This window comes from Telopea speciosissima, chromosome 2, assembly GCF_018873765.1.
Source record: "Telopea speciosissima isolate NSW1024214 ecotype Mountain lineage chromosome 2, Tspe_v1, whole genome shotgun sequence".
NCBI classification, from domain to species: Eukaryota; Viridiplantae; Streptophyta; class Magnoliopsida; order Proteales; family Proteaceae; genus Telopea; species Telopea speciosissima.
The window spans coordinates 46060000-46077082 of record NC_057917.1 but is presented as its reverse complement, the minus strand read 5'-3'; the positions used below and the strand labels follow the sequence as shown (position 1 = coordinate 46077082).

General features: G+C 39.4%; 1 protein-coding gene across 1 annotated transcript in view; it reads left to right on the top strand.

Moving 5' to 3' along the window:
• The window catches only part of LOC122649838 (FH protein interacting protein FIP2-like), a 43499-nt gene that overhangs the window by 4176 nt on the left and 22240 nt on the right, over positions 1–17083 (top strand). The window contains exons 3-7 of the mRNA XM_043843085.1: positions 1345–1479; positions 3479–3646; positions 5547–5630; positions 5872–5918; positions 6261–6334. Of these exons, the coding sequence (XP_043699020.1) occupies positions 1345–1479; positions 3479–3646; positions 5547–5630; positions 5872–5918; positions 6261–6334 (508 nt within the window). The remainder of the gene's footprint in view (positions 1–1344; positions 1480–3478; positions 3647–5546; positions 5631–5871; positions 5919–6260; positions 6335–17083) is intronic.

Genomic DNA, 17083 nt, shown 5'->3' with positions numbered 1-17083 from the left:
AGAGAGGGGAGAAGAACTCATCGAGAGAGGGTAGGACGGATGAAGGGTCAACAGCCAAGCTGCCCTAGCCTCCAAGGTTCGAGGTCTCGCTGAGATCTCAGTAAATATCTTGGTATTTTCATGTACTGAGGCGACACCACCCATGAAATAAGAAATCAACATAATCTCAACCGAAATTTCGGTATCTCGCTGAAATTTCGGTCCAAGATTTCGTGTTGGTCGAAATGCTACAAAGCCACCTTATATAAATAACCATCCCAAAATTTTGACCTCCTCTCGGTGAACTTGACTGGTTTCATCAGTTTTTGAAGAAAACCCACCCACTTACCCAAAAAAGCTTGGAACAAGAGGATGTTGCTCAACAACAATGAGTAGATTTGCTGCCCAACAACCTTCCTTGGAAGGAGATTTGAACTTGATGGTAACCCAATTTTCTCCAAAAGTAATTTTTGCAAAAAAACATGATCAAAACTTGGTTGTTGATCAGTAATTCGATATATATAAATATAAATAAATAAATAAATATATATATATACTGCAGACACTACCAACCGAGGGCCCTAAGTGAAACTACCATTTTGGATGTGATTTTAAAAAAAAAGTAAGGGATCCACTATGTTTATAGGGCCTAAAATAGGCTGTCCTGCCAGTTTCATGACCTAATTAAGTCATATGGCCACCAAAACCAGGGGCCAAAATAAAAAAAAGCATCATCTAGGCCAAGATCTTGGTATCTCGGCGAGACAACTCAGTTTTTGGGCTGGCCAAAATCAGGCCTGAGACAGAGGCCTCAAACTATGCTAGCCATGCAAGCTACTTCCAAACAAAACTCAATATTCCATTCTTCAATTCTGAAAATTCTCAATTGCGTTACATCCATATAAATAAGAAACTAAAGGCCTAAAACAAAAATTAACTCAACTAAGAAAATCAATTTAACCCAACTAAGGATCCATAAGTATGCTGTAATGGGAGTAATCTGTTACAAATTGGACTCTCACAGAGTAACCCAACAAGATAAAGGAAATAAATTCATAGTTAATAAACTAATATCCTAAATATGCTACTGAACCAGAACAAGGTTGGGACCCGGTTCATCTTGGTCTGTATAGCCAGACTGGTCAAGTGGGTTCGCCCACGAATGTGCATCAATTTCATTTGCCTTTCCATAGTCCTTGTTTTTCACTCTTCAATGTATTTTCATTATGATTGAAGTTTTGAAAGACAAATTTGTCAATTTGAAGTTATGTGCATATGTTTCAATTTTTCTTTTTTTTGAGTATGTTCTGTGCTGTCAAGTACTTGAATCAGCGTGTATCCTTTGATCATGCCGAATTCTTGCAGGGGTTTGCCTTTGTTGATAGGGATGGGAAGCATTTTCGGCATATTCTCAATTGGTTGAGGGATGGTGTTGTTCCCACACTTAAAGATTCAGAATATCCAGAGCTTCTGCGTGAAGCAGAATATTATCAACTACTTGTAAATCACTTCTCTTTGCCTTTGAAATAGTGATCATTTAGTTGGTGCTGTTGGTTCTCTCTGGATAAGTTATTAACAATTATTTATTGACAATTAAACTTCTAATTGAATTGTATCGCTTCCCAAAGTTTAGTTGAGATGCTTAGAACAATTCTAATGTTTCTGGTTTTCATTGAATTTAATTTCTTCTGCGCAATCAAAAGTTTTTTGTTGATTCGTTGTCTGATTGCTCTTGAAAACAAATTGTTGAAGCATAGCTTGAGAATTCAGACTTGCTGGTAGTTGAGACAAAAAGTTTCCCTAGAACGTTAGATTTAATTGTTCAATTTTTTTTTCATAAAATTAATATTTACCTCTTGCAATGTTTTTTTTAGATTTGTTCATCTTGATTCTGGAGGGCCTTCTTTTAGCATCCACATAAGTTCAGGCATAACCTAGTTTGAGACTGTTTTTGTATAGATACAATGCTGTAAAGAAGCAACCTATGACCATGTTTTTTGAGTTCCCTGCTATGGGTGGATTTTAGTGCAAGTTGATTTTGATCATGCTACAGTCCATTGTTTGCATGTGTCAAGAATAATCGACAAGTTATTCTAAGGTCTGTTAGTTGATTTCAGGGTGGAGATTGTGAAATTTCTTTTTAATTTTTTTTGGTCTCTCGTTTCTATCTTATTGTCCTGTACTGTAGGCCATATGAGTTTGAGGTCTTTTCAACATAAACCAGTGTATGTTTCTGCATGCCTGCTATATAATTTGAGTCCGCTCAATTAGAATATCAGGAGGGAAACAAAACCTTTTGAATTAGCTTGTTTGAGAACTCTCTTTTCTATTTAATCTCCTTCCTCTCTTCATTTCTTCACTCCTCTTCTAGAAACCCTAGGTTTTTCTCATCTCCTCCATGGCGCCGTGAAGGAGGTTCCAGCGCGTCTCTGCCTCAAATCATAGACGGAGGATACCTACTGCTATTCACATAGAGAGCTCCTCACTGAGAAGTCATATGGAAATGCAAGATACGCTAAAGATACCAAGGTTTAAAGTATCGGTATCGTATCGAAAGGGTGATTTTAAGAGACGTGTCGTATTGTATCAGAGAGACGCAAGATACACTAAAGATACATGTGGAAATGCTTAGGATATCTGCAAAATATAGTTTTGAAGCATAAACACTATAAATAAATAATATGTAAAATATATCATCCATAAAAAGAGACCAAATTCTACGAAAACAGGGGTAAGGCTGTGTACATTATGACCCTCCCCAGACCCCGCAGTGGTGGGAGCCTCGTACACAGGGTACGGTCCTTTTTTTTTTAAAAGTTTTTATAAAAAGAAGACCAAAGTACGATGAGAAAAGTGCATTCAATTGATTATAGAAAGGATGAGGTTTCTTACGTGTATTAATACCATTTTTTCAGGTATCGTATTGGTACCTTAAAGATACGATACGTATCGGTTGGTATTGGCGGATACGGAAAGATACTATAAACATTGGTTCAAACAAGACAGTCTGTTGACATTTTCAGGGGTTTCCAAGTGAACGCAGTTAAGGTGTTACTGTTAGTACGACCCTAAGGGCATGGTGGTCAACAATCTGGCTGCTGACTTCATGGTTTGATTGTCTGTGAAAATATGAAAATGCTTATCTAGAATATTTTTGTTTGATTTTGCCATCTGCCAAGTTCAGGGTCCACCTTTCGTGAGCCCTTTGTTTGCAGAATGCTGAAATTGCATTTGGGATTTTTCTAGCTGTGCATGACATTGAATTCAATCGTCCAAGTTCACTATTCAATAATCCATTTGGTACTGCAGTTTCTTTCAGGGATGTAAACATCTTTATGCACATACTTAGAATGGGAAATGAAATTATCTTTTTTTTTTAAATATATTTTGTATTAGAAAAAAAATTTGCAATCTGGCTAGAAAAGGGTACCTTTGTTTCTTGATGTGTTTGGGCATTGTCATCTTTATTGTTAACAAAGTCTTGCATACATACTTTCAGGGATTAGTTACGGAAATCCATGCAGTTTTAAATGGGAGGAAGGATGATGATGCCAATATTAAAACTGAAGTGTCTGAATTGACTCGCACAGATATCATCAAATGTATACAATTTGAGAGAGTCAGATTTAGAGGGGTGAATCTTTCTGGCCTTGATCTTTCTAAACTGGTAAGATCTCCTAGTTCCAAGGGGCTTTAGTTTGTTTAAGTGCAAACATTTATTGTAGGGACTGTCTAAATGACACCTATAGGTGTATTTAGGACTTGTAACCTTCTTTTGATTGTCCCTTATTTTATTCCCCAAAGTTCTTTAAGTCGGGTAACAAAAGCTGTTGAAAAATAATTTTGAAGTAACTTATCATCACGATATTATCAAAAGCTGTCAGTATTTGCCAATTTTTCAAGTACACATGTGAAATGACATGATTTACCCTCATTGAAAAAAATGTGTTATACTAAAAGGGGAAAAAAGTAGGGTTACAAATTATTTGACACCTTAAGGGCAATAAGAAAGTCCCGTTATTGTATGTATGGATTCTTTGATTAAATACCTACATTTCCTGTAGCAAATGTCAACTACTTGTCCTCCTTAGTTGTGGTTACCTTGAGGTTCACCACAGAAAAATGATTAACAGAAAATGCTGCCTAAATTTGAACATAACAATTTTTTTTGGGGGTTTTATATTTTATATTTTGATAAATATGCATCTACTTCACTTTTCCAATGCAGATAGTTGAAGAAAAAAATAATTAGGTTCTATTCTAATATGCAAAAAACAACAAAAAAAATCTCAGCCTTATCCCAATTCCCAATTAAATGGGGTCGGCTACATGGATCCTTGCAAAGTCAAAATATACATAATAAAAGTAAAAAGAGAAGGTACACAATAACTAAAACTGCTACTCAGTCTTATACAAACTAACTGGAGTTAGCTACATGGATTCTTGCCCTCCAATCAGCTCTATTCGACATCATACTTGAAACAAGACCTAGACTATGCATGTCTTTCCTCACCACTTCTCTTATGGTCATTTTAGGCCTACCCCTAACTCTTTTAGTACCTTCAATTTGAATCAAGTCAATCCTCCGAATTGGAGCATCCGAAGGCCTCTGTTGAACATGGCCACGCCACCTTAAACGATTTTCTCGAAGCTTATCTTTAATCAGTGCAACTCCCATATCAGCTCTAATATGATCATACCTTATTTTATCCTTCCTGGTTTGCCACTCATTCATCTCAATATCCTCATCTCGGGTACACTTAGCTTATCTATATGACGCTTCTTCACTGCCTAACACTCTGCGCCATACATCATAGCCGGTCTTATGACTGTCCTATAAAATTTTCCTGTAAGCTTTAAAGGAGTCCATCAATCACATCCCACTTAGGATGCACCTCTCCATTTCATCCATCCTACTTTAATTCTTTGTAAGACATCATCTTCTATATCACATTCCTTACTGATGATTGATCCTAGATACCTAAAATGATCACTTGCGGAATCTTCACCTTATCAACTTTCACCTCCTCATTACCTGTCCCGGAGTTACTAAAGTTATACACCATATACTCCGTCTTCGTTTTACTTATCTTAAACCTTTTGATTCCAAGCTTGATTTCTTCCATTACTCCAGTTTGGCGTTAATTCCAGCTTTTGTCTCATTGACTGAAACAATGTCACCAGCAAAAATCATGCACCAAGGAACCTCATCTTGGATGTCTCTGGTTAACTCATCTATGATCACTACAAACAAATAAGGGCTTATGAAAAACCATCTTATTTGTATACTGGTTTTTATTATAACCATCTTAATCTTATGTACTAAATATTGTTATTGTGCTATTAGTATATTGATATAAGATATTCCCACTGCCTCTCCTTTATGTCATGAGGAGAAAAGAGATAACAGAAGGCATAATTTAAGAGATCTTTCATGCTGGTTGCTTATTTTAATTTTCTTGATTTGTGCAACCTGGTCCTAATTTCATGTTGCATGGTTCCAACTGCCATTGTTTTTCTTTGGAAAAGAATATCATTCTGATGTCTATTGCTTTGGAATGTCCAAGGATCTTTCATTTGTTGACTTCAGCTCTGCATGCCTCCGAAATGTGTTCTTCTCACGTGCGAACCTTCACTCTGCAAAATTTCGGGTATTTTATGTTGTTTTTTCTGTTCATTTTCGTAAGGTTGCCAGTGCAGTCTCATTATATTGCAAGTGGCTGCTTCTATGCCCATGGATCTTGTATCCTGTTCTCCTTTTATATTAAATTTGAGGCCTACACAATGTTGGAGTGTCTGGAAAAGGCTTGTTGTGGATATAAAGGTGCTTTGGTTTTTTTGTGTCCATTTATTTTTAATGGTTATATTGAAACCTATTTATTCCTCTTGCAGGATGTGGAGGCTGAGGGATCCAATTTCCACAATGCAAATTTGCGTGAGTAAGATTCTTAACTAAGAACTACTAGATTTTGTTAACTGTGTAAATTTCTGCTGCTATGACCATTTATGGTAGACGCTCTAAATGATGCAGGGGCATACAGAATTAATGTCTTTTTTACTTTCCATTTCAATGCCAATGCTTTGGACAAGGCTGATCAACCACAAGAATCTGTGTTTCTTCTTGAGTGAAAAAAAGAGGGAAAAAATTCATCTTTTACTGTTGCAGGAACTAAATGTTTTTTTTTTGTATGTGTCCTCATTTATGAATTGGCATCTTCCATTCTATTTTTATGTTTCATAAATCCTATCACGTCCTAATGTTTTTGTCTTGCCTAGGGAAGGTGTGAATTTATGGGTGCAAACCTTCGTGGTGCTTTATTAGCTGGTGCAAATCTCCAGAGTGCAAATTTACAGGGTAAATAATTTTACAAGTATATTTCCTTGAGATGAACACTCAAATTTACTTCTTCAAGTGTCAATTTTCTTTTTAATATAAAAAATTTAGATGAAATAGCTGAATAATTGCCTGAGAGAAGCAGGGAACTGCAATTTGATTAACCTAAGGAATAGTAAAGAATGTTCTAAGAATGAAATATCAGAAACAATAATAGAAAACACAGGACTTGGTAGATAATTGAGAGAGTGGATTCAGCATCTACTTCTAATCTGAAATTGGTCCAAATCAAGTTGTTAATTTTTTTTATTATTCCTTAATTTTCTTTTTTGTGAGCAGCAACAAAAAGAACTTCACTGATGTAAAAGGAATATACATCAGAATCAAGTGAACAGGAATGTTTACCATATAAATGTAAACATGTACAAAAAAGTGAAAAGAAGAGGATGAAATCTGTATACATACATTAGTTTCCCAAATCAGTTGCAAAATATCTAATCCATCTTTATCCTTGGGTGCACAAAATCTATTCCGCTCTACCATTTTCTGATGCAGATAAGTCACCTAAAGGGCTTATTTGATTGGGAATAAGCCTTGGGATGAGTTATATATGTCTTGGACCTTGATTCCATGTGTTTTCTTTGTAATGACACACTTCAATGGGCATAAAATATGGGTAGAAGGTAAGAATACAGGATTATGCTTAGTTAGTTAGCTATTTAAGATTTCCTATTAGTATTATAATTCCTTTTTCAACTATGCTTTGTAATTAGCAATAGGATTTGATTTTCCTAGTCAGTTCAAGATTCTTATTTTGTTTTCTATATATAACTTCTAAGAGCCAAGGCTCATGGACGACCTTGTAGGGCAGTGAGGTTCTGTACCTTGTTGGTGGGAAGCCATAGTTATCCTTCTCTTTCTTCTCATACTCTGTTTTCTCCTTCTCAAGTAAGTACTGTTACCATCTGTTCTCTGTGTGTTTGCTGGAATTCAATTTAACCTGAGATTTTGAGGGATTTTCATCTTTTTGAATACTGTTTACATGCTGTTCATACTGGGGTTTAAATCACAGCAAGAACCTTCTTACCCTGTTTTTGAGCCTCTTTTTTCTGAAAACGAGATTTCCTTTATTGGAGGATCCATCCATCATATCCCTCCCCCATCTTTTGGGGATTTCAAGGCTGACCAGAACTAGAACTCGACCTGGTTATTGCCCCCTTCTGAGGGCTGTGACCTAAGTTAGATTAAAATCAATATTTTCTGAAAATTTTCAATCTCAGAATTTTGGTTTTCAAAATTAGTTTTATCGTATGCACTTGATTGATCTAATTGTTTGGGGGTTTGGATTAGATTGCTGAAATAGAAAATCATCCCAAGTTTCATTCAACTTTGTTGGTCAGATTGGATATAATTTCAGTTTTACTATTTCTGAGATCTCTGACCGTGAAATCACTGTTTCCTAACTTACTCCTAAACCGCTCATCAGATCATTCCCATCTTTGAAGGGTTCTTATCCTTCCTATTAACTGCTGTTTCCTAGAGTTTCGTGTTATTCTGAGAGGTTTGAGTTTTCAGTCAATTTTCAGGTTTCTATCTGAGTGGAGGATCCTCCTATCTGAGAGGGTTTCAGAGTTTTTCCTACCTACCCCCAATCATTTTCCTAGCATAAAAGTAAAAAATTATTTTTTGTAATGATGCAAGTAGGGCGTACCCATCCTTACTCCTACTTTCACAGAGTTGCTGTTTCCAGACTCAAACCCGTGACCACTTGGTCACAATGGAGCAACCTTACCATTGACCAAGGCCCGCCCTCTATGCAATTAGCACTTATACGCAATTAAAAAGTAAGAGTTCCTTTGAGTTTAGATGATCCAATATTGGGGAGAATTCACAATGTCTGTTAGGTCACGGGTGCTACGGTAAAGGTTGCTCCATTGTGACCAAGTGGTCACAGGTTCGAGTCTGGAAAGGTAAGGCTGCCTACATTATGACCCTCCCCAAACCCCGCAGTGGCGGGAGCCTTGTGCACTGGGTATGTCACTTTTTCACAATGTCTATTAGAGTAATTAATGTAGCTCTAAATAGGAGAAGGGTTCTATTAGAGGCCAAGCAACAGGATCTCAAAGGGGGCTGCTGGTTCGAATAGGCAGAAGTAGGGTTTTTAGGCCAATTTCTAGGGTTAGACTTGGGGGAATGGGGGTAATTCTTATAAGGTTTTAATGGGCAGGTTTTAGGGAGTCTAATAATGTAGGTTTGGATGACGTTTAACTAAAAAATTAAATTTCAGAAAATTAGGGTTAGGGTTTCGGGTTTTGGGTTTTAGAATCTAGGTCAAAATCAGAGTTTTTAATGGGAGTTTAGGGCTAGGGTTGGGATCGAATTTTCCAGGTAGGGAGGGGAAGGTTCGATCCAAATATGGGAGGTTTTTGATGGCTGGAAGTATTGATTCAGGAATTTTAGGGTTTTGGGGAATTAATGAATGATGGGGAATCTAGGGTTTGAATGATAATTAGGGGCAGAACTTAAGGTCGAGTGTGAGGGGTGAGGAGAAGGGACTGTGTGTTAGAAGTCATGTAATAGGGGTAGTTTAGGAACTAGTTCTATTACTAGTTGCCTTATTATGTAATTCTGTTTTTCTTTTTTATTTCCCTTATACCTCCTTAAGGAGGTGGATGTAATTCTCTATTAGTTATGATTGAATGAATATATGATGTATGGAGAAGCCTCTCCAATACAATCGATTACAGCCTAATATTCTCTTCTCTCTTCTCTCTTCTCTTGCTATCTTCTTCCTCCTCCAACTTCTTTCTTTTCCCTTCTTATTTCCTAAACCTAGAATCTAACTTGGTATCAGAGCAGGCTCAAGGTTTGAGAGTCATGTTCAATCCCTGTTTTCATTCTTTCTCTTCTCTTTGAAATCCTTTGTGTCTAAGGATTCCAAAGAGGAGATTTCTGTGTACAGCTTTGCTTAAAGAATATGCAATAGGCTCATTCTAGCCTCTTTTGATGATTGGAGGATCTACTTGAGACCTTTTGAAGCTTCTTTGAAGATTTGGATCTCCCACAGCTGTTGCTCTAAGTTCCGCCAGTCTCAGTTTCAGGTTGCAGCTGCTACCATTCTCGGATTCCTTTTGTGTCTTGGTTTGACCCATTTGCATCGCCCAAGGACACTTATGAGAGTGGATATGATCTCCCTTGTTGATTGAAGAAGCTATATGAGCTGTTTTGCTCTTTGTGTGGGATCCTCTGTTTTGCCCAGATAAACCCGAGAGTGTTTACTTCCTTTTTTCTTGCTTCGAGCTGCAATTTGATGTTCCCTTGGTTGAGGGATGTGTATGCATAGCCTTTGTGAGGCTTTTTTACTTGTTTGAAGTTATTACTACACCTTGCAAGCCTTTGTGAGGCCTCTTCTTAGGGACTGCCTGCTGGACTGCTGTTGTTATGTACTAGAAGTGCTTGATTTAAGTCCTCTTAGAAATTTACTGCTAGGACTGCTTCGGCAATGTGCTATCCTAGGCTGCTAGGACTTCTTGATTTAAGGCATTCTTCACATTCAACTGATATAAAGGCCAATCTTTGTTGGCAGCCAAGGATAAAAGAACTCTTATCGAGTTATGTTTGGCCACAAGGGTAAATGTCTCCTGGTAGTCAATTCCATTGACTTAACTATACCCCTTGGCCACTGACCTTGCTTTGTATCTCTCAATACTGCCATCAGATTTATACTTGATTGTATAGACCCATCTGCATCCAACTGGGACACGTCCCTTGGGGAGGTTAACAAATTGCCAAGAACCATTCTTCTCAATTGCCATCATCTTCTCAGACATGGCTTGTCTCCACTTTGGGTCAGACATAGCATTAATGACATTCTTGGGAATGGAAGCAGTAGAGAGAGCAGTAATAAAGGCAAGGCCTGTAGGAGAAATTGCATCATAGGAAACAAACTGGGATATAGGATTAGTACAAGTTCTTTTCCCTTTCCTAATAGCGATAGGAAGGTCCAAATCAGATGGAGGAGAAGAAATGTCACCTGATTGAGGAGGATGATTCTCAGGATGTGGATCTGGATCTGAAGAGGACTCTTGGTAGATCATCTTTTTTGTATTATGCAAGTTTTCACCTTTTTTGTATGTAAGGTGGTAATCCTTCTCCTTACTAGAACCACTTTCAACAACCAAATCTGTATGCCCCCTTGGTGGTTGGTCATCAACCTCAACCACATCTATAGTCCTGTGTTTCCCAATGTCAGGCATAAAAGGAGATGTAGGTAGAGGAGAAAGAAAGAAATCATCAATAGCCTGTTCACTCCCACAATTCTCCCCCTGAAGAGGATGCTGAGAAGGGACAAAGAAAGGGATAGACTCAAGAAAGGTAACATCCTTGGAAATGATACATCGGCGGGAAGAAGGATGATAACACTTGTACCCTTGGTAGTAGAAGAGTACCCAAGGAAGAGCCACTCTAGAGCTTTGGGGTCAAGTATAGTGCGAGCAGATTTGTTAACATGCACATAACAAACACAGCCAAAGACTCTAGGTGGAAGAGAAAAAGCAGAGGCCTTGGGAGATAAGATGTCCAAGGGAGATTTGAAAATAAGAAGCTTGCTAGGCATACGATTGATGAGAAAGGAGGCAGTGAGAAGAGCTGCGGACCAGAAGGTCTTGGGAACATGCATGCCAAACAATAGGCTACGAGTGACCTCCAGTAGATGACGATTTTTTCTCTCAGCAACCCCATTCTGTTGGGGCGTGTCAACACACGCTTGCTGATGGATAATGCCATGAGTAGTAAAGAAGGTTTGAAGGCCACCAAACATGTACTCTCCCCCTTTATCAGATCGCACAATTTTGATGCGGGTCTCAAATTGAATAAGGATCATTTGATAAAAATTCGGAAAGGCATCACAAACATCACTCTTATGCTTCAAAAGTACAGTCCATGTGGCACGGGAAAAATCATCAACAAAGGACACAAAGTAACGAAAGCCAAATAAAGTAGTAGGGGAAGGACCCTAAACATCAGTATGCACAATATGAAAAGGAGCAACAGTTCTATTACCATGATAAGGATATGAAGACCGATAATGTTTGGCAAACATACATGGTTCACATTGAAAAACATGAGAAGAGGCAATAGATGAAAATAAGTGAGGCAATTGTTTCCTCGTTACTACAAAAGATGGATGGCCAAGACGGCAATGCCATAACATAACAGAATCCACAGAACTACTATCATTTCGACCACACACATAGGACTGAGCTGTGGGCAAAAGCGGATAAAAAAAGTAGAGGCCTTGTTCCTCACGTCCACTACCAATAATCCTCTTCGTCACCAAATCCTGAAAAAGACAGTGAGAAGGAAAAAAAGTGACACAACAGCATAGTTATTAAGGCGTCGCTAAGGCGTCTAGGCGGAAATATGGGAGCAAGGCGGTGGAGCGCCTTATGGTATGTAAGAAAGGCGACCAAGGCGACGCCTTAGGACGCCTTGTGACCAAGGCGGTCGCTTTTTGTTGTTAAATTTATTTTATGTATTTACTTTTTATTCTGTTTCCTAACTTATTATTTGAAAGTGTATATGGAGTATCTACACTGAGATACAACGGATCAATACTATAAAAACCCCATTTATTTATTTTTATTGTTTTATTCTATTTACTAACTTTTCATTGGCTGGTGCATGTATTATCTAAACTGAGATACATTTTATCGAGGGTATAAAAGACTTTTTCTTCTTCTTTTTCTACTAAAGTCCAAAACTGAAACCCTCGACTTTTCATCTTCGTTATTTGGGTTTGGGAGAAAAAACCTGCGGTGAAAGAACAACTCCAAGTCTCCATCAATTCCAGCATTGGTCTTCTCTTGCCAGCCACTTTGATTCTGACAAAGCTTCCTCCGACTACCATGTTTCCAGCAAGGTAAGAAACCTTTTACTCTTCTTCTTCTTCTCTTCTATTTTTCTTATTCTGCTGCTGTGCCTCCATGTCCCATTGCCCCCTCGATTTTTCCTTTTTTCTTTTCTTATGCTGGTGCTGCTCCTCCTCCTCCAGCCTCCACCCCTATCGGCGATTCCTACCTTAGGGCCTACTGCCTAGGCCTACTGATAATCGATTTTTTTTCCTTACAATTTTTTTTCTTCCTTCTTCCCTGTGACGCACTATGTTCTTTTCTTTTTTATTTTTCCATCCTCATTTCTTTTACCTATAATAAATTGAATGATATATCCTCATCCTGAGACAATGTGGACCTGTGAATACATATCATAGACGTCATTTTGTTATTTTGTCGAAATCATGATATGATAGTGTGGCTTCTCCACCCCCACCAGCAATTCTTATGTTGCTGTTCCTACCTTAAGGCATACTGCCTAGGCACTCATTTTGGCATCATAGAGGTAAGTATTAGCAACCCTCTAATCTTTATATTTAATAATTTATAATGTTGTTCCACATTTATATGCTATATTTCTATGATAATATGATGAACTTAGTTTGTTAATTTGTTTTTTTGATGAACATCTTGCATTGGTTTGAATCATTAATATTTATTTAGCAAAGTAGAATTATATAATTTTTAATGTGCTATTTGTACCAAATAAAATGGTTATATAAGAAAAAGAATACTAGAACGCCTTGTTTGCCAAGGCGACGCCTTGTGGCCGCCCTATCGCCAAGGCGCTTAGGAAGGCCCTCAAACATCGTGGTCACCTTGCCGCCTTGATAACTATGCACAACAGTTGAGAGATTTAGTCAAATGACTCACAGATAAAAGATTCAGTGTAAGGTTAGGGACATGAAGAACAGAAAAGAGGGAAATAGATGATGTCACAGGGATATTACCCTTACCAGATATGGAGGAAAGGGAGCCATCAGCTACCCTAACCTTGTCCTTACCAGAGCAAATGGTATAGGAATCATAATAATGAGACGTACCAATCATGTGGTTTGTGGCACCCGAGTCAATGACCCAAGACTGGGCAGCAGTGGAAGCTGAGGTGGAGACCTGCAAAGCTGAGGATGATGAGGATCCAGCCATACTAGATGTAGAAGATGTGCTCAACTGTGACACAACCTTGCGAACCATTGCATCCATAAAGGTGGAGTCATCCTGTGGGGCATCAGCATCAGTTGCTGCTGCGGAATGAGCTCGAGCTCCCCCTCTACGGCCACCACGACCACGCATACCAGGAGGACGACCATGGAGAGACCAACACCTATCCTTGGTGTGTCCAGTGCGTCCACAATGATCACATTTAAATCTGTCTTGCCCAACTCCACTGGCACCAATTGTCTCCACAGTACTAGCTTCCTCACGGTTAGGCCCTGGGCCTCTACCACCTCCACGGGTGTCTCAAACAGAACTAGAATTGAGGGCTGACCTCTCAGATGATGCTGGTGGTGGTGCCATAGTAAGTCGCCTGATCTCGTCACTCTGTAACTACAGACTTCCCTAAGAGAGGGAAGGGGAGACCGGCCTAACAGCTGGAGTCTAACTGGCTCATAGTCAGAGTTCAGACCACCAAGCAAAGAGAAGACATGCTCCTTTTCAAAAGTTAGATATACCTTGGCTTCATCCTCTGGGTTGGTCAAATGAAGGTCTCTGTAATAATCATACTCTTCCACAAGGAACGCATTGTAGTACTCAGAAATAGTGCTGTCACCTTGTTTCAATGAGTGGATTCTTTGATGGAGCTGATAGACCTTGGCAGTGTCACCTACTTTGTCAAAGGCCACAGAGACACTATCCCAAATAGCTTTGGCTGTTTCCTTCTTTATAAACCTTCTCCCAATCTCGGGCTTCATGGAGAAGATCAGCCATGTCATAATTGTAGAATTTTTTAGTCTCCCATTTATCAAAAGTAGGTGAACCAGCTGTGGGAGCCTTGATCGCACCTGTCATATATCCAAGTTTTCCCTTACTCCTAAGAGAAAGTCTCATTGAATGTGACCAATCTAGGTAATTAGTACCATCAAGCTTCACAAAAGAAATCTGTTGGTGAGTACTCTCATAAGCCAACTGAGGGACAACAGTAGGGGGCTGTGAATCAGCAGTACCAAGCACAGATGCATCTGAAGCAGCCATTCTTTACCAAAGACAATAAACAAGAACACCAAAGACAAGTGGGGAGTACACACTCAACCCAAACAAGCAAAAAATCCAATAAGCAGCCTAGGATAGCACACTGCCAAAGCAGTCCTAGCAGCAAATCTCTAAGAGGACTTAAATCAAGCACTTCTAGTGCATAACAGCAGTCCAACAGGCAGTCCCTAAGAAGAGGTCTCACAAAGGCTTGCAAGGTGTAGTAACTTCAAACAAGTAAAAAAGCCTCACAAAGGCTATGCATACACATCCCTTAACCAAGGGAGCATCAAACTGTAGCTCGAAGCAAGAAAAAAGAAGTAAACACTCTTGGGTTTACCTAGGTAGAACAGAGGATCCCGCACAAGGAGCAAAACTGCTCATATAGCTTCTTCAATTAGCAAGGGAGATCATATCCACTCTCATATGTGTCCTTGGGCGATTCAAAAGGGCCAAACCAAGACACAAAAGGAATCCGAGAATGGCAGCAGCTACAACCTGAAACTGAGACTGGCGGAACTTGGAGCAGCAGCTGTGGGAGATCCAAATCTCCAAAGAAGCTTCAAAAGGTCTCAAGTAGATCCTTCAATCATCAAAAGAGGCTAGAATGAGCCTATTCCATATTCTTTAAGCAAAGCTGTGCACAGAAATCTCCTCTTTGGAATCCTTAGACACAAAGGATTTCAAAGAGAAGAGAAAGAATGAAAATGGGGACTGAACACAACTCTCAAACCTTGAGCTTGGTCTGATACCAAGTTAGCTAGGTTTAGGAAATAAGAAGGGAGAAGAAAGAAGTTGGAGGAGGAAGAAGATAGCAAGAGAAGAGAGAAGAGAGAAGAGAATATTAGGTTGTAATCGATTGTGTTGGAGAGGCTTCTCTATACACCATATATTCATTCAATCATAACTAATAGAGAATTACATCCACCTCCCTAGGGAGGTATAAGGGAAATAAAGAAGAAAAACAGAATTACATAATGAGGCAACTAGTAATAGAACTAGTTCCTAAACTACCCCTATTACATGACTTCTAATAGTGAGGAGGTTTCCATTCGTAATGGACCTCCTGCTCGAAGGAGTAATCTTGGCCTTCTTTAACAGTGATGACTGATGAAAGCAGGCAGAGGATCAGCTGCTGAGACCTCGACGCATATATGGGCGAAAGCCAAACGAGTTTTCTTCATCATTCTAACATCTAAGAAAAGTGGCTTACCCACAATAGGTCCTATAGAGCTCAGACCATCGGTACACCAATAATGGAGAGGAAGATCTGGCAGTGAAATCCACAACGGGATCAAGGTCGGATCGACTTTTCTGAGTTGGAGCTGACGATGCCATTGCCGGAGAAAAATAGGTTTCTTCCCAACCTGCCATGGACCTCCTTTAAGGACACGATTCTTGTTTAGGTCCTCAGAGAACTTGAAAATGAAGAAACCATTGTCCAGAAGAAAGATTTCAAAATTCCCTCTAACTCTCCATTGCTTAGAGAGGGAGAGCTTGACGATAGGAAAAGGGGGGCGAGAACCAAGGAAATGCCCAACCAAGCAATTCTCCCAAAGTTTAGCTTCAGATTCCAAAAAACCAGCAGGGCAAAGGGCCACTTTTTCAGAGTCAACGATGGAGGGAGCAACAAAGTGAAGAGGAAGACCTTCAATAGAAGGAACAGAGTTAGAGCCAAGGATGGAGCTCCACAGAGGAGGTTCAATAGGAGATGAAGGGTGACTGAGCAAGGGGGAGTCAGGCAGAGAAGAGGCGGAAGCCCGAGGAGTGGTAGACATCCCACCAGTAAAGGTGAAGGAAGGAGAAGAACAGAGGACAGAGCTTCACGCCAGCCTAGATGGCCGGATCTCAGGGATCGGAACAAAGCTCAGGCGGAAGCATACCATGCTTTCATTTTCTATTACTTACCTTTCTATCCCATTTCTTTTTTTTTCTCTTCTGTTCTGTGTCATCTTGGTTTTATGTAAGGACAGTTTTGTCCTAAGTTATGTTTTGTTATATGAATATATATAATATTGGGTAACCTGCGACAGAACATTAAGTTCTACCGCAGGTCCCCCCTCTCTTTGGGATTTGCTTCTCCTTCTTCTTCTTTCTCTAATCTGATTGTCTAGATTTTGGTATTAAAACAGTTGCCATCTCCGGCATTGTAGCGCCCTCCTAGTTACATGTCAGGTAAACAAGAGTTGTAATTCCTTGTCAATTGCAGCTGACTAAAAGTTGAGAATTGGGCAAATACGAAGCCCATAGTGGCATCACTCCGTGGATGTAGGCAATGTCCTGAACCACGTATATCTTGTCTTGTGGATGGCTTGTATGGATATGGAGTGTATTGTTTGCAGGATGGGTGTGCACACTGGGTAGACCTTGCCACAGGGTTGTGTGTGTGCTTGTGGTTGAGAGGAAAGGTGTGTTACACGACTGTGTGTGTCTGTGTTGCAAGTGCCAGAAGAGAATTGCCAACCTTGTTTGTGAGTGACAGAGTAAACAGGTGATGGAACATTGGGGCCAACAATTAAGGAAAAGATTTTAAATAATCTGATTCACCCCCCTCAGTTTCCGCCATACTTCAACAGTTACTGTATTGGTCCGCATCGGTCCATATCGGTACTGTATCGGTAATATTGGTTTGATATAGTTTTGCACATACATATTTTTGTGCATCGGTTCTGTATCATGTCGACATGGC